The sequence below is a fragment of the Myxocyprinus asiaticus genome, chromosome 9 (genome assembly GCF_019703515.2).
Source record: "Myxocyprinus asiaticus isolate MX2 ecotype Aquarium Trade chromosome 9, UBuf_Myxa_2, whole genome shotgun sequence".
NCBI classification, from domain to species: Eukaryota; Metazoa; Chordata; class Actinopteri; order Cypriniformes; family Catostomidae; genus Myxocyprinus; species Myxocyprinus asiaticus.
This window is the reverse complement of record NC_059352.1, coordinates 43,267,750-43,295,635: the sequence shown is the minus strand read 5'-3', so window position 1 is coordinate 43,295,635 and position 27,886 is coordinate 43,267,750. Positions and strand designations below refer to the sequence as shown.

General features: G+C 41.8%; 1 protein-coding gene and 1 pseudogene across 1 annotated transcript; both read left to right on the top strand.

Moving 5' to 3' along the window:
- The first annotated feature begins 573 nt into the window (after positions 1–573).
- LOC127445688 (carboxylesterase notum2-like) lies at positions 574–9,581 on the top strand (annotated as a pseudogene).
- A 15,105-nt stretch (positions 9,582–24,686) lies between these two features.
- ccr7 (chemokine (C-C motif) receptor 7) lies at positions 24,687–27,103 on the top strand. The gene is made up of 3 exons (XM_051707436.1): positions 24,687–24,801; positions 25,003–25,043; positions 25,537–27,103. The coding sequence occupies exons 1-3, from the start codon at positions 24,786–24,788 to the stop codon at positions 26,602–26,604; spliced, it is 1,125 nt and encodes a 374-aa protein (XP_051563396.1). The 5' UTR covers positions 24,687–24,785; the 3' UTR covers positions 26,605–27,103.
- Positions 27,104–27,886: the final 783 nt, after the last annotated feature.

Below are 27,886 nucleotides of genomic sequence, written 5' to 3'. Positions count from 1 at the left end.
TGGTTGGGAGAATGCATGTTATCTTTTCTCCTCACCATTAGACGTCCAGGTTTGGTGTGTCATTGGTTGAAGCCCAGAGCTGGCACTAGCTCAAAGGGGATGTTGAGAAATGCAGTCCATATGGTGGCACTATAAAGTCTAGCCCAGATCACAACCAGAAACCAAGATCAATATCAGGACGCCAAAAATCTACCTTTCCTGCAGCAGCCACAGTGGTCCTTAACACTGAAAATTTCTGCAGTGTGATAGATGCCAAGGGGACCAGTTGCTTATAGAGGTAAGTTTGTTCATTCTAATATTGTGGCCTGATAGATCAATTTTTGGAGATTGATCACTTCTGGCTTCATTGGCGGCAATCATGCAAATGAATTCAGCAAATGAATTTGAAAATGACAAATGGGAAATGGCCTTGAAACCCTTTAACTTAATGATTGGGTTTACCACCTCTCTTCCATCTTTTCAGTATTTGGTCCCTTTATGACAAATAATTAAGGTGCTGATTAAAGTCTTTTGTGACTTTAATGCAGACTGTTCTCTTTGGCCTTTTTTTAGGGAGGTCCTGCTGGATTTGATATGAATATTCTGTGTCATGTTACGTACCTGCTTCTGCTGGAGTCATTTCTTGCCAGAACAACCGCAATGCCAAGCCGGGCAGGAAAGCTGCAAAGAAGCCTAACAGCCAAGCTACAGACACAACCCACCATGGCCCTGTAGATGATCCACACTCTGGGCTAGCAGGTGCTGTTGATTCCAGCAAAGACACAATCCCCAGAGGTTGCTGCACTACACAACTAAGCGCATCGGTCAACAAGCCTGCTGATGAAATGAAGCTACACTTTCTTCAGAACACATTAGTGACATGCAACGATGGTACTGCCGCTGGGTAAGAGACAGTACTGATATCCTCACATTTTAGCTGAGAACAACTGATGTTTGGGAACATCTACATTTTTAGATACTGTTGCTATCCAACTGAGTGCAAAATAAATTAGAATATCAATGATTTTAACTGGTTTACTACCCACCAACGGGGAACTTGGATAACATTATTTAAAGGAATATTCCAAGTTAAGCTCAATCGACAGCATTTGTGGCATAATGTTGATAACCACAAAAAATTATTTCAACTCTTCCCTCCTTTTCTATAAAAAAAAGTAAAAATTGAAGTTACAGTAAGGCACTTACTAATGGAAGTTAATGGGGTTTAAAGGCAGAAATGTGAAGCTTATAATTTTATAAAAGCACTTACATTAATTTTTTTGTTAAAACTCAGATGATGTATTTAGTTGAGCTAAGTTGTTTAAATTGTCATTTTTACAGTCATTTTAGGGTTTTAGAGTTTTTTAGGGTTTTTTGTTTTTTGTTTTTTGTTTTTATTTTTTATTCCCTTTTCTCCCAATTTGGAATGCCCAATTCCCACTACTTAGTAGGTCCTCGTGGTAGCACGGTTACTCACCTCAATCCGGGTGGCGGAGGACAAGTCTCAGTTGCCTCCGCTTCTGAGATTGTCAATCCGCGCATTTTATCACGTGGCTCGTTGTGCATGACCACAGAGACTCAGCATGTGGAGGCTCATGCTACTCTCCGCGATCCACGCACAACTTACCACATGCCCCATTGAGAGCGAGAACCACTTATCGCGACCACGAGGAGGTTACCCCATGTGACTCTACGCTCCCTAGCAACCAGGCCAATTTGGTTGCTTAGGAGACCTGGCTGGAGTCACTCAGCACACCCTGGATTCGAACTTGCGGTGGTAGTCAGCGTCAATACTCGCTGAGCTACCCAGGCCTCCAGAGTTTGTTGACATGTTGTAAAATTGTTAGTAAGCGACACACATATTGTTTATGTCTTGTGACTATATTTTTGAAACAGTGAGTATTTTAACGTTTACGGATTGGGCCCATTCACTTCCATTTTTAAGTGTCTCACTGGAACCCAGATTTTTGCTTTTTTTATTATTATAAAAAAAACATTTAAGAAAAGGGGTGAGTCAAAATAATTTTTTGTGGTAATCAATATTATGCCACAAATGCTGTCGACTGAGCTTAATTTGTTTTGAACCCAGAATATCCTTTTAAAGTTTAGGAACAAATGTTTTTGAAAGAACATTAATGGAACAACCTTATGATGTTTATACAATTTGAAAGGTTCTCCCAATGTTAGGAGAACATGTATTTCTTTAAAAAAATAAATAATAATAATAATAATTAAATATCCAATATGTTTTGCTAACCTTTATATAGCTTTTTGCTCACATTAAGAAAACGGGACGGTTTTAGGTTCCCATGACAATTTTACATTTGGACCTACATTTGTAGCTGGGAAATGTGTCAAGTTAATGAACTGTAAGAACTATGGCCATTTGGCTAAGTGATGGCCAATTTCACTGTGACACATTCAAAATTGTTGCAGTGTTGCAATGTCACATATAATTTTCCTTTGACTTATGACCAAAACAGTTTAAAAAATGCCCTCATATGGCAATGTTCTCTAGACCATCTATATTTATTTACGCCCCATAGGTTTTACCTTAAGGAGTTCAAAGGAAGCAAGAGATGGATGATATTTTTGGAAGGTGAGTTTTTAAAACAAAGTTAATTTTGTTGAGAGAGGTCAGCCGGCTTAAATGCATTGCTCAGCATTATTTTGACTGCTGGTCATCTTCTTCAAGATGTACTTTTTCTTGCTTTTTTGAGCATGTCACATCACTTTGGTTCACCAGTTCTTAGAGAAGATATACGGTGTTAATGGGCAAGAAAAGTAACATGCTACACTGTTGAATTAGCAATATCAAAATTATAAAATACAGGAAAGAGAAGGTGAGAGCACATATATCATGCCATGTCTCTTTACTTGGAAAGCCTCACCATGAGGAAGTGAATTATAAATGGAGGTTAAGAGACTAGCATACCTACCAGTACAGCACATTTTTATAATATAGTGAACAAGCTACAGTATAAGGTATCTGCGCTAGCTAGCTGGCTGCCATTGATTCACTGAACATTGTGTAGTTTTTGTGGATTAAAAAGTAATTTTAAAATGATAAAATACATGTATTAGTATAAAACGGTACACTCTTTATACCAATGTGTTATTTATCAACACTAGAGGGAGAGATTAATATTCAACAAGTTGTGCCTGTATAGTTCAAGCTGTCTGAGCTGTGAGAGTCTTGCAGGCTATCTGAGTGTCTAAATGTAAAGCTAATTGTAATTAATCATGTTTAGGTGGCTGGTGCTGCTACAACAAAGAGACTTGTGATTCCAGACACAAAACTATCCCCCGCCTTATGAGTTCAACAGACTGTCCACAAACACGCAAAGGTTGGCTGATGTTAACCAGACACACACCAGCACATCCTATCTTTTTCCAGCTAGTCAATACTTCAGTGGTTCTTAATAAATATACCCTCTTTGATTATTTGCATGGAGTGGTATACCATCACCACAAGCTGAAGAAAATCCTCTCTGGTATAATGCCAATATCGTGTAGGTTTCTGAAAATTCCTATATGGTAAATTCAAAAGTGAGGCTCTATGTATGCTTTATAAATATCCCATCTAACTGACTTGTCTCCTGTAACTTCTAACAAACTAGGTTTGTTCCCTACTGTTCAAGTGATATGTGGAGTGGTAACAAAGCAGCATCAAAGCCCAAACAGGGAAAAGAAACAGGTAAATTTGCCCCTAGTGATCTCTGCCAGACCATTTAAATCTTTGTCACCAAAATTATGACCTTTCCAAAATTCTCTATATCTTTATTTCACTTTAGAATACACTTTCATGGGATCTCTCATCATTCGGGAGGTGATCAAAGACCTTGCTCAAAAAGGATTGAAACAAGCCAAAGTTGTGATGCTGGCAGGAACCAGGTGAGACTTCACTGGCCATGTTCCCACTCTAGTGGTGGCTCAGCATTTACAAAGTCAGGGATCATTGCCTCACCATTGTTTTGAAACTAAACATGCATATTATACGCATATTAAAAAAAAATAAAATAAAAATATGATATTTACTGTAAAAGATGTTTGATTTTATTCTAAACAAACTTAAAAAATATTAGTTTATATGACTGAATCAACCTGAATATATTAAGTTACACCAACTAGTAATTTGCAAGGGTCAGATGAGGTAGAAATAGCTTCTCAATGTAAAAACTGCAAGTTTTCACTTTTTTACGGTGTCATTTTGGACTGTTATTCAAACACCAGGGTGCATTTACAATGAAAGAGGGATTAAGTGAAAATCTCTAAATACAGTTTAGCTTTCCAAAATGCTGGACCAAATACCACATGTTGAACAAGGAAACATTGAAAACAAGTTTTATTTTAAATGATAAATGGTTAAATATATAATATTATAAATTGTTCATGAAATTTATTTATTAGTTCCACAAAATTCAAGAACTGTTGTTATTATGATTCCCCTAATTGTACCACACAACCGCCTTCACACACAACACTGACCAAAACACTATTTTCAGCACATACTGTTGTCTACCATTAAAATGTTAACTGCAGTCTGTAATGCTATAGACAATGACATAATATCTATATATATGTCTTGCCATGTAGGCAGAATGAGTTCTGAGGATTCTTCCCAGGTTAGTGACATGTTTTGTTGGTTAGCGAATGGGCCAAAATACAAAAGCATACATTGAAGCACTTTGATATTCAGACCAAGGGCTCTATTTTTGGTAGTGTGCGCAATGTCGTCTCAAATTTTCGTGAAAGGGCTAATTCTAAGTGCAATTTTCGTGCCAATGCAAAAGCGCAAGTGGCCGTGTATGGGAGTGTTTGCACTATCTGTGGGTGCACGCAAACTGTGTGTGTATTTTATGTTAATGAAGTGCCGCAAAGTGCAATTTGCTATTTTTCTGAGAAATAGGTAATTGCGTTAAGACATTTCAAAAGGACATCTGTCCAAACTCATTTCCTGCATTAGTAGTTTGGAGATTTCACCAGCAGGTGGTAATAAAGTCCATGTCCAAATTCTGAAAATATAGTGGAACATCAAATGATGTCCCTGACAATCACTGTTGTAGCTGTTTTATTCCTTATTCCTTATTTTATGAAACAAATATTTATGAGATTTGTGTTAAATTATCTTTTGGTCATGGTTTATTTTTCAATTATTATTATTAGGTTTATATTTACAATTGTATTTATGACCTAATTTGTATTGGTATTTTTCAACCTGTTGTCATAGAGTGATTTAAGTCTCTGCAAAAGGGCCGTTGAAAGATACCGCCCCGGGCGGCTGCCCATGTTGCCCATGCCTAAATCCGCCCGCCTTTGCACGTATGACTTATCGCATAGTGCTGAGCTTAGCACTGGCACTCTTGAAGGAATGTTCCAAGTTCAATACAAGTTAAGCTCAATCGAAAGAATTTGTGGCATAATGTTGATTACCTTAAACATTAATTTCGATTCGTTCCTCCTTTTCTTTAAAAAAAGCAGAAATCTAAGTTTCAGTGAGGCACTTACAATGTAAGGGGCCAATTTTTTAAAGTTAAAGTACTTACTTTTTCAAAAGTATAATCACAAAACATAAAGGATATGTGTGTAAACAACTTTTCAGCTCAAATAATACATGTTTTAACAGAAGAATTAATGCAAGTGCTTTTATAAAATTATAAGCTTCACATTTCTGTTTAAACCCTCCAAAAATTGGCCACATTCACTTTCATTGTCCCCACTGATTCCCATTGTAAGTGCCTTACTGTAACCTCGATTTTTGCTTTTATTAAAGAAAAGGAAATTAATTAATTACGAAAATATGAAATTTATTTGAATGGTAATCAACATAATGCCACAAATGCTGTCGATTTATCTTAACTTGTACTGAACCCCGAACCTTCCTTTAAAATAGGGCCTTAAATGTCTTATCACGGCAGAGGCATTTATAGTCAGCAGAGGCATTTATAGTCTTATTTATAGTCAACTAATTTGACAAACCTTACTTTTGGGGGCAGGATGTGAAATTTTTGGCACAGTGGCAGGTAATTTTAGTCTTTCATCTACCTGTAAATGTAGCGGATGACCTCTAATTTGGCTGGCAAAACTAGCCATTCAGCTGCCACCATGGCTGGTGGGCAAAAAAATTAATTTCCTTCCCTGTTTTGATGGATGAGGTCACCCTTTAATTGAAACAAGAGTCAAGAGTCAGTTACTTATTCTGTCCTGCAGTGCTGGTGGAACAGGTGTGCTGCTTAACATCGATAAGGTGTCCAGTCTTCTGGAGTAGTTGGGTGCAGATGCTCAGGTGCGTGGTCTTGTTGACTCTGGCTGGTTTCTGGAGAGTAAACAGCAAAAAGTCCCTGACTGTCCAGACAGTGCCTACTGTACCCCTGTTGATGCCATCAAGAAAGGACTTCGGTAAAGTGTTCATGTTATTTTAAATTGACCACAATGGTGAATAATTTCAGTATCACTTTACATTACAGTATCTATATTATACCATCAATTATATGCTGTGCATTACAATTATTCAGTAATTAACTGTAATTCACTTTTACTATGGCTCATACTAAGGCAGTGTTGGGTAGTAACAGATTGCATGAAATCTGGGTTACGTAAACAGATTACAAAACCAAGTACTTGTAATCAGATTACATTTTAATGTGCATAATAGCATTGCATTTTTGATCACCAATCAGCCAGCGGCAATAACTAGTGCGTAATGTACTGATTATGCTTCTAAATTTAAAAAACCTTTAGTAAAAATGCATGCTGCAAACAAACATTTTAGAGGTGTCGGTCACATGAAACTTCGTTCTTCTGCACCATGCAAATGCATGAGGAAGGTGCAAAAAGTCATAAATTAAGGCTACACCTTCTCATGAATAATTATGAGGAGGTACAAATCGGTCATCTCTACAACATATCTGGAGACATTTACTAATTGTTAATTTCATAGACCATGATTTCAAGCTTTTTATTTGCAAAACATGCAATAAGTAATCTATAAGAAGTCTGATTAGATTACCTAAAAGTGTAATCTAAAAAATTACATAACTGATTACAATTTCAATCATGTCAGTTGTAATCAGTATCAGATTAAATTTCAGCAGTAATCTACCCAACACTGTACTTAGGGCTACTGATTTGAACAAAACCCTAACTCAAAGTAATGAAGTTTGGCATGTAATTCATCTGGCACCATTTGTGTTACGGACATGCATAATACAAATTGTGCGGGTTGTTGAAGAGAGGTCTGTTATTACTTTTCTAAGCAACTGGATTTTCTCCAAACCATAAAACGGGCATAAAAACAAACATAGACTACATAGACTTACATTGAAGGAGCGACCACATATCTAGGGACCGGCCAAATTATCTTAAAGACTAAAGGGTTGATGTCTTTTGACTTGGGCCAGTAAGCAACCAATGATCAACCATCCAGAACAACCTAGCAACACCCTAGCAACCACCCAGAACACTTTAGCAACTGCATAGCAACTCACTGGCAACAGCCACAACACTTTAGCATCATGGTGGCAAGTTTGCAAGCAAAAAATACTTATGTACAGTACTTACACTGTAACATAACCACTGTAATGTCAAGTGTAACTGTAGCTGTTTTAATGAGATATTGTATATTTTTTTATAAAATGTGCTACATGGCACAGTTATGCCCAATTCCCACTACTTAGTAGGTCCTTGTGGTGGCGCGGTTACTCGCCCCAATCCAGGTGGCAGAGGACACGTCCCAGTTGCCTCCGATTCTGAGACTGTCAATCCGCGCATCTTATCACATGGCTCCCTGTGCATGACACCACAGAGACTCACAGCATGTGGAGGCTCATGCTAATCTCCGCGGTTCATGCACAACTTACCACATGCTCCATTGAGAGCGAGAACCCCTAATCGCGACCACGAGGAGGTTACCCCATGTGACTCTACCCTCCTTAGCAACCGGGCCAGTTTGGTTGCTCGGCACGCCCTGGATTCGAACTCGCAACTCCAGGGGTGGTAGTCAGCGTCAATACTTGCTGAGCTACCCAGACCAAACCCCCGAATTAATTAATTTTACACTTATAGTGCTTTTCTGAGATAAAAGGGGACTCTCTTCAACCACCTGTTACCAGTATATTTTAATATTATTATTCAAGTGTTTTATCTACTTATAATGTTTGTATTGTACTACACATCAATTTTAGAGGTGAATCTCATGATATGGCTGATACGTGTTCAATGGAAGACTTTATTATTTTTATATTATATTGTACAGCTTCAGTTGATAATGGAAGTGAACCGTAATACTACAACAGTATGCCTATGCACTGCACAAAATAACAATATCACCTAAAAACATAAAACGAGGATTCAATAATGATGGGGATAAAACGTACTTTATTAAACATAAAAATATCATGCTTAAATATGCAATATAACAATTACAAGGTCAATTTAAGAAGTCATGAATATTAGTAAACAAGTCACAATTATTTCCCCTGACAACGCAAATACATCACGATCGGTTAACACACGAGTAATGTTTGATTTATATAAGCTTCACAACCCTACCAGAAAACATATCCAAGCATCATAGCAGGTAACTTCACCAAATGGATAACAGATAAACATTCATACAGACTGCAGGGATGCTGTGAACTGTGTGAGTGTGACTGAGTGAACTGAACGTACTGTAGTTTATCAAGCCTGAACATGAGACAGCCAGTTCTTCTTTCCTGTGTTTACAGACATGATGTTATGACGCAAGGATGAACGACATAAGCCAGCGATTTCATGCCAAATCCGACCCGACAGCTCACAATACAAATAATTTTTTTAGGCTTACCATAGTGATCAGGGTTAGGTAAGGTAAGGACATTGGTAAAGAGTTTTTATGTACTCAATCAATAACTGCAATTTGTTAAATTGTAACCAAAAAATCTTCTGAATGACATTCAGAGGTTACATTTTCGCTCTAAAATTATATTTTTACTCCACTTGAGGTTAGGTTTAGGATTAGGGTTTGGGTTAGGGAGTAGGGTTAATTAAACATGCATTACTGTGGACTGTATTACATAATTTACAACTAAAAATATAATTAGCTTTTGGCGCCACCCTTTGGACATTTGTCCTTGCAACTAAAAAAACACTTCCAACTTCAGCCAAAGGGCAGTGGTTCTAATTTCGGTTAGCTCAAATCAATTTAAGCAACAGAACTTTCAACCTCTTGTCATCTAATTCACAGTGTGATCAGTTTGTATGTCTTCACTGTTTTCTAAACTCCACCACATTATTTTTAATTACTAATTTGTCTGTCTTTTAGTAACTGGATGGACTTCCAGGTCAAGGGGACGTCACTTTCCCGTGCTCTGCAGTGCTGGGACAGAAGTCTTCAGGAGGCCAATAAGAACAGCAAAATGGCCCTAAAGGGCTGTCCCTTTCAACTTGTAGATAACTGCCAATGGCTACAGTGCAATCCAACCTGTCCGGCCCTGACTGACCTGGCCACACAACAGGAGATAACTCTGCTCCAGGTGCTGGCCAGTATGGACTTGGATCTTCAAAAGCTTGGCTTGGATGGAATTGGTGATATTTCAACTGGCATGATCAGCAATGGTGGCTAAAGGGTTAACGGGTGTTGGTGTTTTCATCAACACAATTCTCCTTATCAATACTTTAGACATTGTTCAGTGACTTTCTCTCAGGCCACTGAGCCTTCTATTCAGTTCCAAACGGACATGGTATACTTGTCTAGTGAGCATGTCACTGGATTTCAATACCGACAGTCTACCTTTCTATCGTCAAGAATGATGTTGGGTTCTCAATGTGAGCGACTCATCAGTTCGAGGTGCCTATAGCTAGACACAGTTAAACAATGGTTATCACAACTACTAAATAATTAAATTCATCTCTTTAGTATGAGGATGATTGTCTGAAATCAATGCTTTAGCTAACACTGTCTGATATTACTTTTCTGTTAACAACACTGCTGAAGTAGCACAAAATCATACTTTACCAATAGAACCATTGAGTTTACCAAGAGTTCAATTACTATTTACTAAACTCGGAACAATGTACAACATTTTAACAGGTTCAACCGGAAAAAAGCACAGTTTTAGTTTCTATTTCCATCACATTTTTGGGAAAACCAGTCAGCAGTCGATTAACAGCAATGGATTTCAAATAAACTACTTTGTCGTTGTTAAATATAACTATATCTCAAGATCTAAAGACAGCACACCAGTGTGCTGCAGAACTACACTTTCCAAAAACACGGCTGCAAGCAATACTACCACTATATTGTTATTGTATATTGTTAATCATGTTTTAGCATGTGCATGCTGTTTTAGGATGCTGTAGTCCATTTTGCAGACAAGTCATAAAAATACTGACATATAATGATATTGTAATAAGCATTGTGAATGTATTAATGTGATATCTGTTTATTTTTCTGCCTTGTATAAGTGTGATTCTCATATTAACAGTCATCCTCAAATAAACTTACGAAGCACACCATTAAACACAAACAACACACCACGTTCAGATGTATACACTTTCAGATTACCTATTTTAAATATAACAATCTCACATCCATATTTTTATACTTCTAGCCTATTTTCATTATCTGTAATATCCATCAAACTCTTTTGAAATTTATAGCTGGTTTGACGTATCTTGAACACTAATAAATAAAAAATGGAATATATTTTATTTGTATGATGTTTTAGACACCAGCTATCTAAGTGTGTGTATGTTTTCTATTTATTGTGTCTGAATAGCATAGAGGAACCATGTGACAAATATCAGATGTGGCCAAAAATTTTCAAAATCCCTTGGTAAATATGAGCAAAGAAGGCTTTGAAAAAGATGTCTTTATTGTTTATCCTTTTGATCTTTCATTCAAAATATTCACAAAAATATATCATCTAATGGATATCAAACAATTGCAAACACAACACAAGTTTTATCAAAAACAAATATTTTTGTCAATATATGTGTGGCACAATTATTGGCATCCTTTTATTCAAAACTTTGTGCAACCTCCCTTTGCCAAGATAACAGCTCTGAGTCTTCTCCTATAATGCATAATGAGGTTGGAGAACACATGGTGGACTCTCCTCTTCATTTCAGCCCACAGGTTTTCTATGGGGTTCAGGTCAGGAAACTGGGATGGCCATGGCAGAACCTTAATTTTGTGGTCAGTGAATCATTTTTGTGTGGATTTTGATGTGTGTTTTGGATCATTGTCTTGCTGGAAGATCCAACCACAGCCCATTTTAAGCTTTCTGGCTGAGGCAGTCAGGTTTTGATTTTTTTTTATCAGTTTGTATTTGAAAGAATCCATGATGCCATGTATCCGAACAAGATGTCCAGGACCTTTGGCATAAAAACAGCCCCACAACGTTAAAGATCCACCACCATATTTAACTGTGGCCATGAGGTACTTTTCCATATGCCTACCTCGCTGTGTGTGCCAAACCCATCTCTGGTGTTTGCTGCCAAAAAGCTCTATTTTTGTTTTATCTGACCATAGGACCTGGTCCCATTTGAAGTTCCAGTAGTGTCTGGCAAACTGAAGATGCTTGAATTTGTTGTTGGATGAGAGCAGAGGCTTTTTTCTTGAAACCCTCCCAAACAACTTGTTGTGATGTAGGTGACGTCTGATTGTAGTTTTGGAGACTTTCTGACCCCAAGACCCAACTAATTTTTGCAATTCTCCAGCTGTGATCCTTGGAGAATTTTTGGCCACTCGAACCATCCTCACCGTACTTGGAGACAATATAGACACACATCCTCTTCCAGGTCGATTCTTAACATATCTAGTTCATTGGAACTTCTTAATTATTTCCCTGATGGTGGAAATGGATATTTTCAATGTTTTAGCTATTTTTTTACAGTCGTTTTCCATTTTGTGAAGCTCAACAACCTTTTGCCACACATCATAACTTTATTCTTTGGTCTTACTCATTGTGATAGATGACTAAGGGAATTTGGCTTGTGTGTTATTTCATATTTATACCCCTCTGAAACAGGAAGTCATGGCTGAATAATTTCATATTCCTAGTCACCCAGGTGTACTAAAAATGTAAAATATGAATGGAATATACTTCAGATATATTTTACTCATAAGAATTTCTAGGGGTGCCAATAATTGTGCCACACATATATTTGATAAAAATATTTTGAGTTGTGTTTGCAATTATTCGATATCCATTAGAGGATATATTTTGTGAATATTTTGAATGAAAGATCAAAAGAATAAACAATAAAGGCATATTTTTCACAACCTTCTTTACTCACAAGGGTGCCAATATTTTTGGCCACCACTGTAAGTTTCCAAAAATATCTAGACACATTTTCAAGAGTAGCTGAATAATGCTCCTTTTAAACTTGCTTTATTATATGTCAATATAATGTGAATTTTAAAATCTTAAAAACTACCAAAGATTGTATGGTTGCCATTGACTTAACACAATTTTTCACTATTTAAATGAAAATCAGCAGAGAGTGACAGAGTGCAGTTTCACATCAACATTTCTACATTCCAGCTGTTTAACTGCAGTGGATAATTTTTAAAGGCTACCATAATTTTACTGAGGTAAAAGAAGTGATAAATTACTGTTTTCTTTGTTTTTTGCTGTCGCAGAACTAGGGCCGGATCTAGGGGGTTACCCTGCACTAACTTTGAGTGGGAGTTTCAGGAGTGAAAATAATTAAGTGATTAAGCAAAGATGTGACTAATACACTTCCCGGCCAGGTTAAAACAATATGTCTAGAGGGGAATTTCACAGTTGCATGGAAACAACTCATTATGAGTGGGTGACAATTCTTTACAAAGTAGTAAAACTGACCTTGGTATGGGGATGGTCCTGTTCAGGCATAAAATTTTATAAAAGGTTTACACTCACTATGCACTTTATTAGGAACACCTGTACACCTACTTATTCATACGATTATCTAATCAGCCAATCGTGCGGCAGCAGCGCAATGCATATAACCATGCAGATACGGGTCAGGAGCTTCAGTTAATGTTCATTTCAACTATCAGAATGTGGAAAAATTTGATCTTAGTGATTTCGACCTTGGCATGATTGTTCGTGCCAGACAGGCTAATTTGAGTATTTCTATAACTGCTGATCTCTTGGGATTTTCATGCACAACAGTCTCTTGAGTTCACTCAGAATGGTGCCAAAAACAAAAAACATCCAGTGAGCAGCAGCTGTGTGGATGGAAATGCCTTATTGATGAGAGAGGTCAAAGGAGAATGGCCAGACTGATTCGAGCTGACAGAAAGGCTACGGTAACTCAGATAACCCCTCTGTACAATTGTAGTGAGCAGAATAGCATCTCAGAATGCACAACATGTTGAATTTTGAGACGGATGGGCTACAACAGCAGAAGACCACATTGGCCCATTTAATTGGGACCATAGTGTTCCTAATAAAGTTCTCAGTGAGTGTATATCTTACTAGGGATGTCATAAAATATCGTTATATCGATTATTGATTGGCACGTTATTTTATCAATATATTTTTGAGGCATCGATATATTAAAATTAGTCTACATTTGGTAGAATGGGATTATCTTTTTAAGATTTTGGAAATGTACGGGTTTGGGAGACCATTTATTGGTTGGATTAAGTTACTTTATAGACAACCTGTAGCAGCGGTACAAACAAACGGGTTAATTTCAGATTATTTTACTCTGAATAGGGGCACTCGGCAGGGTTGCCCTCTTTCCCCATTATTGTTCTGTCTTGCCCTGGAACCATTAGCAGCTGCGATAAGGAGATTTTCCAGGGGTGATTGCGGGAGGTGTGCCGCATAAGCTTCTGCTTTATGCAGATGATATTTTATTATTTGTCTCTGAACCTACTAGATCTATGCCTTGCCTCCACAGAATTATTCATTCCTTTTCCAAGTTCTCAGGATACAAAGTCAGTTGGGCTAAATCCGAAGCTTTGGCTCAGACAGCGTCCTGTCCAGTAACGGCTTTTCAGCCGGGCGCCTTCCAGTGGCCCAAACAGGGCATTAAGTATTTGGGGATTGTATTCCCAGCAAATTTGTCTGATTTAGTTAGTGTTAATTTTGACCCTTTAATAAAAAGGTTTTCGAGCAATGTCAGCAGGTGGGCTTCATTACATTTATCGATGATTGGGAAGGTTAATGTTATTAAAATGAATTGTATTCCAAAATTTAACTACCTGCAACAATCTCTCCCTGTAGATGTCCCCCTCTCTTATTTCAAGGAATTTGATAGCATAGCGAAGTCCTTCATTTGGAATGGTAAACGTCCCAGATTGCATTTTAATAAGTTACATAGGCCGATAGACAAAGGAGGGCTAGGTCTACCCAAGATTTTGTTTTATTACTATGCGTTCAGTCTCAGACATTTGGCTCATTGGTCACTTCCACCTTATTGAACAGGCAGTTCTTGCCCCTATTTCGCCATTACAAAGCATCTCTATCAAACTAATCTGAAAAGTTAAGTTACACCCCGTTATTTCGCATTTACACTCAGTATGGACTAAAGTGTCCAGATTGTTTAATTTGGACACTTATTTAAATGCTGCCTCAAGCATATGGCAGAAACCAAGACTGTGTATTGGCAAGTCCCCTTTCTGCTGGCCGGAGTGGATTGTGAGGGGGGTTGCTACACTCGGTGACCTATATGAAAGTGGTGTGTTGAGATCGTTTGAAAACATGGTCCAACATTTTGGGATCCCCAGACCTCAGTTTTATAGGTATTTACAACTGCGCCACCTGCTTTGTACTATTTTTGGGAGTAGCACACATCCCCCTAAGGAGGCAGATGCTTTGGGAGAGGTGATTGCGGCTTTTGGAGAAGGTCATGAGGCATCAGTGTACTACTCCCTGTTAATTCAGAGTATGGGGGACGGAGCCTTAACTTCTCTCAAGAGAGTATGGGAGAAAGATTTCAACTTGGCATTGGAGGAAGGAGTGTGGGCTAAGATTCTTAAAAACGTTAAGTCTGCATCTAGTGATGCAAGGGTACGTCTTATACAATTCAAAATTTTGCATAGATTTTATTGGACCCCCTCTAGACTGTATAGGCTTGGTCTTAAAGACACATCCACCTGCTGGAGATGCCAATCGGAGGATGGAGACATGGCCCATGTTTTTTGGTGGTGTGTCGAGATCCAGAAATTCTGGTTTAAGTTTCAGAATTTTGTGTGCGACGTGGTGGGCACTCAGGTTTCATTTTGCCCCAGACTTTGTGTTCTGGGCGATGGGGCGGTCATCGATGTGGGGGATGGTCATGAAGAGAACTGGGTTCTGAAATGTGTGATGATCGCCAGGCAGGTTATTTTGAGGGGTTGGAAGTCAGCTGGTGCGCCCCCATATCCAGAGTGGTGCACGGTGTTGGGGAGGGTGGCAGCTTATGAGGAGGTGTCATCGGGAAGACGGGGTGGCTTGGATAAGTTTGTTCGGAAATGGGGCAGGTATTTGGAGTTTTTGGAGGGCTCTCGGGTGGGGTGTGGAGAGAGTAGTGTATTATAGTTTGTATGATTATTATGTGTGTGTATGTATGTATGTATTTGTATATATATGTATATGTATTTATGTTTGTATATGTATGTATGTATATTGACCACAGGGTTGTTTTTTTTGGGGGGGCGGGGTCAGGTAGGGGGGTTGTGGGGTTTAAATGTTGATTTTATAAATATATATATATATATATATATATATATATGTTTACATTTCATTGCAAAAAAAATAAAAAAATGTGTCTACATTTAAATTAGAAGCAGAATTTTTCGTATTTTCCAATTCACTCAGTTCTGTTTAACATTCTGGTGTAGTAGCATTGAGAGACCCCAAGAGGGTGAAATAACATTTACTGAAGCCAGTCACGGGTAGGAAAGGCACAGGTATCACACACACATGATGGGCTGATGCGGCGCAGCAGAAGGCAGTCCAAAGTTATGAAGGATTTTGTATTTCTTCAAGAATAAACAAAGTGACATTGATGACTTTGCAGGTTAGTGTATGAAACTGGTGTAACTGCGCAAACTGAATGATTAAAAATGCCAATGTTTATTATGCAATTTCTCTGCATGTAGCTGTCAAACCACAAAACAACATACTTATAACTGAAAATACAATGTGTAGGCTATATGAAAGATACATATACACAATATATCATCCGGTGATGACTATAGTAAATAATCTTTGTCCTTTAAAGGTGCTATATGTAATATTTTTACTCTACTAAATCATAAAATGACCATAATATGTCATTAGGAAATTAGGAAACATGCTAAGTTGAAATACTGGCTTGTCCGATAACAATGCTACAGCCAGTATATTCTACTTTGAAGTTTCCATTCCAGGCCGGAATTTCTGTTCCCTATCTGTCACTCACTCGACATTGTGTCGATGTAGTGACACTAGGGGTCACTCTTGGGAGCCCCAAACACCTCTGCTTTTTTTTAAAAATGCCAATGAGAATTGGCGAGTGGAATTTGCATGCCACTCCCCCGGACATACGGGTATAAAAGGAGCTGGTATGCAACCACTCATTCAGATTTTCTCTTCGGAGCCAAGTGGTTCTATTCATTGAGCTGAATTCATCCACCGAGTTCATTCACCTCTCTCTGCTGGATCTTACGGCGCATTTCAGCAGCTTCTCCCCCTCTGCATCTGTGGTTTGCAGAGAATGCCCCTGGGTGATTTAAAAGAGTATATTCTAAAACAGTATATTTTCTTTCTGAAAGAGCGGCACACACGGAACTTTTTAAAGTTGACTTTCCGTTTGTGTGTTATTCCTGGTTGCAGTCATTATCTCTCCACTTCTGACGGCCACGATCGCTGTCTTACGTGTCTGGGCACTGCCCATGCGGAGAGATCTTTCGTGGATGAGTCATGTCCTCATTGCGAGAACATGACCATGGCAACGTTGCGGTCGCGGCTTTCTTTTGTAAGAAAGCAAGCCACTCCAGCGGCTCCCCGTACCAGTCCTTCTACCTACAGGTTTGAGGCCGTGTCGGTTAGCACTGGGGGCAATTTGGGGACATCAATGGGACCACCTCCGCCGGGTATCCCCCCCATGGACCTCCCATTCCCCAGCATGCTCGCTTGCCCCAATCAGGCTCTTGCACGAGACCGGCGGCTCGTCTCAGCGCGAGTTCGACTTCTCGTTCAGATATCTGGAAGACAATGAGTTATTGAGCACAGCATCGGAGAGCGGGCTCGTCCAGTCTGACGCAGAGGCTTCGGCTCGGCTTCCTCCTTCGGGAACGGTCGCCCAGCCTCACGCCGACGCGGAAATGACGGACGTGCTTTCCCGGGCGGCCGCGAGCGTCAGGCTAGAGCGGAACCCTCCACTCTCCCCTGAACCCTTGCGGCTCGATGATCGGTTCCTGGGCATGGGGCGCTGCCCACGGCCACACTCTGCCCCCATTCCTTTCTTCCTGGAAGTGCATGAGGAGCTGACAAGATCGTGGGAGGCACCTTTTACTGCCTGGTCCCAGTCTTTCAGCTCCCCCGCTCTCGCTACCCTCGATGGCGGAGTGGCCAGGGGGTATTCGGTGATCCCCCAGGTGGACAAGGCGCTCGCGGTGCACTTGTGTCCGCAGAGCGCCACCACCTGGCATGGGCGCCCGAGACTCCCATCCAGGGCCCGTAGGTTTATGTCGTCCCTGACGGCTAGAGCCTATGGTGCCGCCGGACAAGCCGTCTCCGCCCTGCACGCCATGGCTCTCCTGCAAGTACACCAAGTCAAGGCGCTAAAAAAACTGCACGAGGGTAGTTCTGATCCGGGATTGATGCAGGAACTGCGCTCAGTGACTGACCTCGCTCTCCGGGCGACGAAGGTCACGCCGCGGTCTCTCGGGCAGGCGATGTCCACCCTGGTGGTCCAGGAGTGCCACCTTTGGCTCAACTTGGTCGAGATTGGAGAAGCGGACAAGGCACAGTTCCTTGATGCCCCCATTACCAAGAAGCGGTTTTACAACATATCCTGCCCCGGCGCGGCTTAAGACCCCGCACCCTTTCTGCTCATCGCCAAGGGTGTCCTCCTGCAGCAACAACACCATCTCTGCTGCAGCCCGCCCCCATGGCCTGGCTCTGACATGGAGCCCTCCGCAGGAAGCAGACGCCATCCGTCTCACGGCCAGCCGCTAAGAACCCGAGGAAGGCTTCGAAGCGCCCCCGAGACGGGTGACCCAGGGGCGAGGAGATCTACTTCTCTGGGGCTCGACAGACCACTCCATCCCCCGGTGGAGGGCCGGGAGGAGAATCTTTTGTCGCCGCATGCCCAGGAGGCTGCGGCACCCAAAATCCACTCAGCACGGCCATGGGGCTCGAGTCCCCTCGACATGGCACCTCGAGCTCCACCCCGCCGCGAGGCCCCACCCGCCGGTACGTCCGATGTGATCATTCCCTTGGTTCCCCTCGCCCGGAGTTTGGCCGCATGGCTCGCGCTTTCCAACCCGTTGCGATGGCTGACCCGGACCATCCGACTTGTCTATGCAATTCAGTTCACCAGGCGCCCGCCCAGATTCAGCGGCGTCCGCTTCACCTCAGTGAAGGGCGAGAATGCTGCTACCTTGCGTGCGGAGACGCTACCCTTCTGCGCAAGGACACAATAGAACCTGTCCCTCCAGCCGACATGAAGAAAGGGTTCTAGAGCCCTTACTTCATCATACCAAAGAAAGGCGTTGGGTTGCGACCGATCCTGGACCTGCGAGTACTGAACCGGGCTTTGCACAGACTCCCGTTCAAGATGCTGACGCAAAAACGCATTCTAGCGAGTGTCCGGCATCAAGATTGGTTTGCGGTGGTAGACCTGAAGGACGCGTACTTTCACGTCTCGGTCTTACCAAGACACAGGCCCTTCCTGCGGTTTGCCTTTGAAGGCCAGGCGTACCAGTACAAGGTCCTCCCCGTCGGCCTGTCCTTGTCCCCTCGCATCTTCACCAAGGTCACAGGGGCTGCCCTTGCCCCGCTAAGGGAAGTGGGTGTCCACATCCTCAACTATCTTGATGACTGGCTAATCCTAGCTCACTCTTGAGTGTTGCTGTGCGCACACAGGGACCTCGTGCTCTGGCACCTCAGCTAACTGGGGCTTCGGGTCAACTGGGAAAAGAGCAAGCTCTCCCCGGTTCAGAGCATCTCCTTTCTCGGTCTGGAGTTGGACTCAGTCTCGATGACAGCGCACCTCACGAACGAGCATGCACAGTCGGTGCTGAACTGTCTGAAGGCGTTCAGACGGAGAACAGCGGTTCCACTGAAACTTCTTCAGAGGCTCCTGGGGCATATGGCATCCTCATCCTCTATGCTCCCATTGCATGTCAGAACTTGCCCGCCGTCTCCTCCTCTGGAGTCAGCAGTGCCTCAAGTCGCTACGAGCCACTCACATCACGGGCGACCTCAACACTGCAGCGGACACACTGTCATGTCAGGTTACCCTAAGGGGAGAGTGGAGACTCCACCCTCAGGTGGTCCAGCTGATTTGGAGTCGATCCGGTCGAGCACAGGTAGACCTGTTTGCTTCCCGGGAATCCTCCCACTGCCTGCTCTGATATGCCCTGACCGAGGCACCCCTCGGTATAGATGTGCTGGCACACAGCTGGCCCCCTGGACTACGCAAATACACGTTTCCCCCAGTGAGCCTACTCGCACAGACCCTGTGCAAGGTCAGAGAGGACGGGGAGCAGGTCATCCTAGTAGCACCCTACTGGCCCCCCCCTGGCAAATTCCCCTAAGGAAGGACCTTCTTTCTCAGGGACGGAGCACCATCTGGCACCTCCACCTTGAAGGTGTATGTAGCCACTATTTCAGCTCATCACGATGCAGTAGATGGTAAGTACTTGGGGAAGCACGACTTGATCATCAGGTTCCTGAGAGGCACTAGGAGGTTGAACCCCTCTAGACCGCGCCTCGTTCCCCCGTGGGACCTCTCTGTAGTCCTTCAGGGTCTATGGGGAGTTCCCTTTGTGCCATTGGAGTCAGCTGAGCTTAAGGCACTCTCTTTGAAGACTGCCCTCCAGACTGCGCTCACTTCCATCAAGAGGGTAGGGAACCTGCAAGCGTTCTCTGTCAGCGAATCGTGCCTGGAGTTCGGTCCGGGTTACTCTCACGTGATCCTGAGACCCCGACCGGGCTATGTGCCCAAGGTTCCCACGACCCCTTTTTAGTGATCAGGTGGTGAACCTGCAAGCATTGCGCCAGGAGGAGGCAGACCCAGCCTTCGCGTTGCTGTGTCCGGTGCGAGCTTTACGCATCTATTTGGATCGCAAGCAGAGCTTTAGAAGCTCCGAGCAGCTCTTTGTCTGCTTTGGTGGACAGCGGAAAGGAAGTGCTGTCTCCAAACAGAGGATCGCCCACTGGGTCATTGACGCCATCGCTATGGCATATCAGGCTCAGGAACTGCCACCCCCAGCGGGGTTACGAGCCCACTCTACCAGGAGTGTGGCGGCCTACTGGGCCCTGGCCAGTGGCGCCTCTTGGCAGACATCTGCAGAGCAGTGGGCTGGGCAACACCTAACACTTTTGCGAGGTTCTACAATCTCCGGGTTGAGTCGGTTTCGTCCTGTGTAGTGGCAGGCACAAGCAGGTAAGTTCCAGGACAGCTGGCCGGGTGTACTGCTTGCGCATAGCGCCTTTCCCCTCCCTTGAGGGGAAGACGTGCGCTCTTGACTCCCAGTAGTGTTTGTTCACAGACTGTGATCCCTGGATGACTTCCTCCTTAGCCCTGTGGCAGCCGAGTTTGCGGAGAAACTCGCTGCCAGCTCAGTAAGTGTGCTGGTAAGGCCCTGTACTGAGGTAGGTACTCCGCATGCGGTGGTTCCCCATAGGTAACCCCATGTGTTATATCTTCCATAAAATTGTTTCCCTTTTGGTAAACTACATCTTCCTTGAGCAGAGGGCCCTCTTCTCTGGTCGCCATGCTTGTAGAAACTCCTCCCCCTTTGGGTAGGATCTACCATGGGACCTCTCCACATGACATACTTCCGACAAGACTCGGTAAGACCATGTGACGTATTTCTACTCAAAACACCGTGGTGTCTTCCCCTTGGGAGTGACACCCCCCCAACGCAGACACTTATGGCTCCCAGTCCGTTAACAAATTCCACTCTTTTTGGGGAGAAAAGAGAGGGAAAAGAGGCCTCGGCTGGGCTAGCCTGTCCCTATAGTTGTGCAGTCGACTTGTTCCTGATGGACCGTTCGATGCTCATAAGAGCGTTGGGGGAGGTTACGTGACAGCCTGGTGTGCTGGCTACAAGGCACACAGCCAGTTCATGCAACATAATTCAGCTAGTTGTGGTGTTTTGTATAGGGACCCCTAGTGTCACTACATCGACACAATGTCGAGTGAGTGACAGATAGGGAACGTCATGGTTACTTTCGTAACCTCCGTTCCCTGATGGAGGGAATGAGACATTGTGTCCCTCTTGCCACAATGCTGAAATACCCACTGAAATGGCCGGGACCTGGTCTCGGCTCCTCAGCACAAAACCTGAATGAGTGGTTGCATACCAGCTCTTTTTATACCTGTATGTCCGGGGGAGTGGCATGCAAATTCCACTCGCCAATTCTCATTGGCCTTTTTTAAAAAAAGCAGAGGTGTTTGGGGCTCCCAAGAGTGACCCCTAGTGTCACTACATCAACACAACATCTGGTTCCCTCCATCAGGGAACGGAGGTTACGAAAGTAACCATGACGTTTATGTTTTGGCCTGTGTGATCCCGCCCACTGCCCACTCACCAATAGTATTTCGACACTGATTTGAACAAGTTTGCAGGCAAACAATACTGCGTGCTGCAGTCATGGAAGCCCGCAAGCGAACTGGATCAGAAATAACAGATTCCACCCAACCTAAAAAGCCTTGCCATCCATCTAAAAACCACCATGACCAGAGGCGTAGTAAAACAAGGATAAATATTGGAGATGCCTTTGGAAGATGGAGACAGCTTAAAGCCCAGAAGATGAGTTGGCTAATTTGAGTATCAACATTCTGGCAACCCATATGAGCTTCGAGTCTGGGGCAGGGCAAGCAACTCTCCAATATTTTGAATTTGGACTGCAGTACCCATTTCAAATGCTTGAGGTTAATCTTACATATAGCACCTTAAAAATTATGTGAATTTAATGGAAAACTAAGTGAGTTGCGCTCGGTGGCACTGCAGAATTTTTATACTGAGCTTTGGCGGTGTGTGCAATCCTTCGTAGAAAATAATTATTTCAAATTATAGAACATGCCAAGTTGTCTGCTAGATGCATCAGGTGTGTGACCCCCTTTAATTAACACTGCCGCTCACACTTTACCAAAGTTGTGTTGAGAAAAATGTTTGAAAAGACAAAGACTACTGTGCAACGAGCAGCTCTATTTATATCTGAAAAACATCTCGATATACACAGATGAGCCAAAACATTATGACCACCTGCCTTATATACTGTTGGTCCTCCGCGTGCCACCAAAACAGTGCCGACTCGCTGAGGCATGGACTCTACGAAACCCCTGAAGGTGTCCTGTGGTATCTGGCACTGAAACATTAGCAGCAGATCTTTCAAGTCCTGTAAGTTGTGAGGTTGAGCCGATGTGGATCAGACTTCTTGGTCCAGCACATCCCAAAGATGCTCAATTGGATTGAGATGTGGGGAATTTGGAGACCAGGGCAACACTTTGAACTCTTCATCATGTTCCTCAAACCATTCCTGAACAATGTGTGCAGTGTGGCAGGGCACATTATCCTGCTAAAAGAGCCCACTGCCATCAGGGAATACCACTGCCATGAAGGGGTATACCTGGTCTTCAACAATGTTTAGGTAGGTGGCACTTGTCAAACTGACGTCCACATGAATGGCCGGACCCAGGGTTTCCCAGCAAAACATTGCCCAGAGCATCTTTCCTCAGCTATTTCCCATACCAATTTATTGTAGTTTGGTTTTCAGGATAAACTGCACAGCCTCAGGGCCGTAACCACCATAGACATTGAGGGGGGGAGGGGTGTCGCCCCCAAGATTCACATTACTAGTCAATCAATAAGGTTTTTTTTCAATGACCATTTCCTTAAAGTATACCTTTGGTTCCCCCAATCTAGAATATTTGGTTACATCCTTGTTTAGTCTTACTATTCAAACAGTTCCCCCTTCCAACTCTCACAGACTCACATACACTCCTCTTCCTCTTTATATTAAAACCACAATCAAATATTTTGTTCAAATCCCATGATTTACAAAAGCATCGAGAGACAGGCAGGCAAACAGCAAATGTCGTGACAAATTCATTTAAAGTCTAACAGTGGCCTTAGACCAGTGTCTTGAACTGCTCATGCTTGCATGCACTTTGACAAACTTTCCAAAGACAAGCGTATGTTTGTTTTTACAACAGGTGGTTTGATAAAAGGGAACATGCATCAGTGTGGTGTTTTCTTTTGTGATTTTTAGGTGGGGGTTGTGTTCCTTTTCTCTCACTTTCTCTCTTTGATCTCTCTGATCAAGTGTTTCAAAGCTTGAAAGCTGCAAAGAATTTATGACCTGCATTTTAACTATGCAAATCTGCTTCTTGCCTTTGCCAAGCTTATCTATGTCAAATATTTATTTTATGTTCATTCACCTTGGTTTTGAATAGACTTTGTAATATTAATGATATAATTTGTGCGTATCCATTTTATTTGAATTTAAAGTGTTTATTTGTTCTGATGTAACAAATTTTTACCGTCTGTTTACTTTTTGCATCCACTGCATGTACTGTATATTCTGTGGACAAATTCTGTTCCATCTAATTCTGTTGTTTGAGGACAAAAATCTTAAGCATATTTTACTCTATTTTTTTATTTTTCTGCATACTCCATAACTTTTTAAAACATTCCACTCCACCTCACAGTCTCATCTCAATCATAAACAGAAAAACAAATCTTTCTCATATAAAAAGGTACTGTAAGTGTACAGGTGTTTATACAAACGGAGATTTATTCACAGTTTCTGTGAGCGAATTGTACCACGCAAATCACCTGAGTTGTGGCCGAAAGAAGTCTTCTTGCTTAGTCCTATTTTCCTGGCAGTAATGTACACACAAAGCCACAACTGCACACGTGCAGCAGTGCATGTAACTGTGCAGAGCCGAACCTGGGTGAGGGGAGTGTCAGTGGTTGGGGACCGGGACCTTAAAAGAACAGAAGAAAAAAAAAGTGCAGGTTGAATGAATTGTTCATGTTGTTGATAGTCTGAACTTTATTTTTTACTAACCCACAGTAAGTGAGAAGATACTGACAGGAATTTTAATACATAACAGACACGGAATTTTAAAAAAATGTGTGCAGTTAATTTGGTGAGGCTAGTGGTGCTGTAATTACACACTTCTCTCAAATAAACTAATCTTTTTGTGCAATAGAGGGGAAGTGGAAATATCAAATTAAAGCAAAGTTGAACTCCAATTTTACTCCACTGTAGAGCAGCATTGGATAAAAATGTGTGTTAAGTGACTACTTCTCATTTTAAAATCACAGATCAGCTTTTGTTAAATGTTAACTCAGACACCATACATAGACACCATGTTTAAGAAAATGTAATTATTATCATCAACATTACTGTAGTATTTAACTGAATGAACATGGCAGAAAAAATGCATTTACAATTAAAGACTTTAATAGAACCCACTTTTTTGGTCGCGCAAAGGTAAGTAAAGTTCTTGTTTTTCTTGAAACACAGAACAGGTTGTGGTGAAAACCCTTTCCTCTGGTCTTGGCTTCAAAACTAAAAGCGGTGCTTCACCGTTTTAACAGTGCATACAGAGCTCTCATAATCACTGTGTTGTTAGCAGTCCTGGTGAAACAGTCGAAGAGAAAGTCATCTGAAATCATGAATGCCTTGACTGGTAAGCATTGAAGCCTTAAAATAAACTGCTGATATCAAGTTGCTTTTACCAAATAGTATAAAAATGTATAGGATGTGGTCAAATAAGAGAAACTGCTGGATGAATTAGTTAAATTCTCATAATTTCTTCTTAAAACTTTTAAAAATCTATAAATGAAATCTATTGTTTCATTTACTGACACACTGTGTCTTCCACTGATAGTTTTTTGTCCTGCTTTGCTGATCTGGTCGTGCCACATAAAGGTAATTACATGGAGTAAAACAAGACAGACTACACTCACATAAGACACATGCCTTAATTTTACAACCTTTAATTTTAACCTTTAAGATCTTAGTTCACCCAAAAAGGAAAATTATGTTTTCTCACCCTCTCGCGTGTTCCAAGTCTGTATAACTTTCTTTTGTCCATGGAACACAAAAGGAGATGTTAGGCAGAATGTTAGTCTCAGTCACCATTCACGTACATTGCATCTTTTGTCCATACATTGCCATAGGGTAAGTAAAGAATCACCGAATTTTCCTTTTTGGGTGAACTATCCCTTTAAATCTTCTGGAGGACAGCCCATTTCTCAGAACATAACAGAAAGAGATTCTCAAACACTTTTCAGTTTAAGGCAAGCAGAAGGCATGTACTGATCTGAGACTCTCCTGTGGTGTCACTATTTTTGCTAAGTGACTAATTTCTTCCAATCTCTTTAAGAGTTTATGTGAAGCTACTGCTTTACCTTTATTTCAGAAAAGTTGGTCCAATGACACTACTGGATACCAAGCAGAAGTAAAGTTGACAACTGAGTATGAGTATTCCACAGAGGTAGTGGACTACAATGGGCTTGAAATGATGTGTGAAAAAGCGGCCAACCGCAAATTTCGTGCCTGGTTTCTACCCACCATCTATACCATCATCTGCCTCCTGGCTCTTGTGGGAAACTTTCTGGTCATCCTAACGTACCTTTACTTCAAGAGGCTGAAGACAATGACCGACGTCTACCTGCTCAATCTAGCAATGGCTGACCTGCTGTTTGCAATTTCTCTCCCCTTCTGGGCAGCTAGTTTCATGAGCAAGTGGCATCTGGGTCAGTATCCATGCAAGGCCATGTTTACCATCTACAAGGTCAGCTTCTTTAGTGGCATGTTCCTGCTCACCTGTATCAGTGTAGATCGGTACTTCTCCATAACGAAGGCTGTCTCTGCTCATCGCTGCCGCTCCAATGCTGTATATTACGGACAGGTGTCTTCTCTGGTTACCTGGGTGATGTCAGTGACCTTCTCTGTACCTGACATGGTGTTCTCTGAAGTCAACTTCAATGGCACCTGTGTAGCAAATGGTAAAGACTATGAAGACTATCGTGTTAGAATGCTGGTTAGTCAGATGGTCCTGGGTTTCATACTTCCTGCACTTGTCATGGGGTTCTGTTACATCTGCATAATCAAGACCCTCATCCAAGCCAAGAACTTTGAGAGGAATAAAGCCTTCAAAGTAATCATTGCTGTGGTAGCAGTCTTTGTGTTCACCCAACTACCCTACAACGTAGTCATGGGGGTGACCACCCAAGTAACAATGGATTGCCACAATGACAACAGTCGTCTTTACGCTATGGATGTGACACGGGCTGTGGCCTTCTTGCGCTGCTGTGTGAACCCATTCCTATATGCCTTCATTGGAGTAAAGTTTCGCAATGATCTTCTGAAGCTATTGAAAGACTTGGGCTGCATCAGGAAAAGCCATCTCCTGTACACCCACTGTGGTAAACGAAGATCCTCTGTTGGTCTGGAGACCGAAACCACCACATCATTTTCTCCCTGAATGTACCTATCCACTTGAGAGATCAGATTCCAAAAACCATTTTGTCATTCATGTAACTCACTTTAGTAATACAGTGCTAATAAGAGCTAATTAGCTCTATTTAGAGAATACTGCCTGAAGAGGACAAAAAATATACTGCTAATTAATTTTCGATGCATTGTTAATTGTAACTTATTGTACAAAGTTGAGCAAAAACCTGTTCCTGCTTTTTAACAAAGACTTTTTGACTTGATTTTGATTGCCCTTTTCAAAAAGTAAAATCGCTTTCACAACTCTGTTATATGATATAGCCTTATTTCATTACATGTATAATTGTACAGAATTACATTGAATTGCTAATTGTTCACAAAGACATGGTCAATTAACAGTAAATCAATTACCAACATAATCCCATAATATGGTTAAAATATGGTACTTTGAAATATTTTTCCTCTTTTCACTTTTCTGAGATGATATAAAGCTGAATAAATCAAATTTTCTGAAATAACTGACTCAAGTTGCTTTATAGAAACATTTAGCCCACACTGCCATCCAATGTGTGATATGGACAAAGGCACTCAAATCCTGCGGTCACACCATTCGAGAAGGTACTGTGTATGTGGTCTCTATTACATTTAATGCCATGTGAATAGAAAAGCAAAATACAGATGGATTCAGTATCTCATTCATTCATTCAATTTTAAGACATTCACCAGGTTGATCTGCAATTACTTGGTGGTAGCCCACATTGTTTCATATCATTCATATTTCTGGTGGAGCTCAGTTCAAGCTAACATGCTCTTTTGTGTTCTGGGCTAAATTCACAAAACATCCATGATACTTTTGTGCATGGTATTTAATCTTCTTTTTTTTTTTTCCTCCCCTTTTTCTCCCCAATTTGGAATGCCCAACTCCCAGTGCGCTCTAAGTCCTCGTGGTGGTGTAGTGACTCGCCTCAATCCGGGTGGCGGAGGACAAATCTCAGTTGCTTCTGCGTCTGACACCGTCAATCCATGCATTTTATCACGTGGCTTGTTGAGTGTGTTACTGTGGAGACATCATTACCGCGAAGAGTCACTCAGCACACCCTGGATTCGAACTCATGACTTCAGGGGTGGTAGTCAGCGTCAGTATTCGCTGAGCTACCCAGGCCACCTGTATTTCATCTTCTTAATGGAATAGTCCACCCAAAATGAAAATTCTCTCATAATTTACTCACCCTCATGCTATCCCAGATGTGTATGACTTTCTTTCTTCTGCAGAAAACAAAAAAAGATGTTTGGAAGAATATTTCAGCGCTGTA

What these genes read in the sequence shown, in the direction of transcription:
- ccr7 (XM_051707436.1), top strand. An exon ending in TCTGGTCGTGCCACATAAAG is followed by an intron (nt 25,044 to 25,536) that starts GTAATTACATGG and finishes CCTTTATTTCAG; the next exon opens with AAAAGTTGGTCCAATGACAC.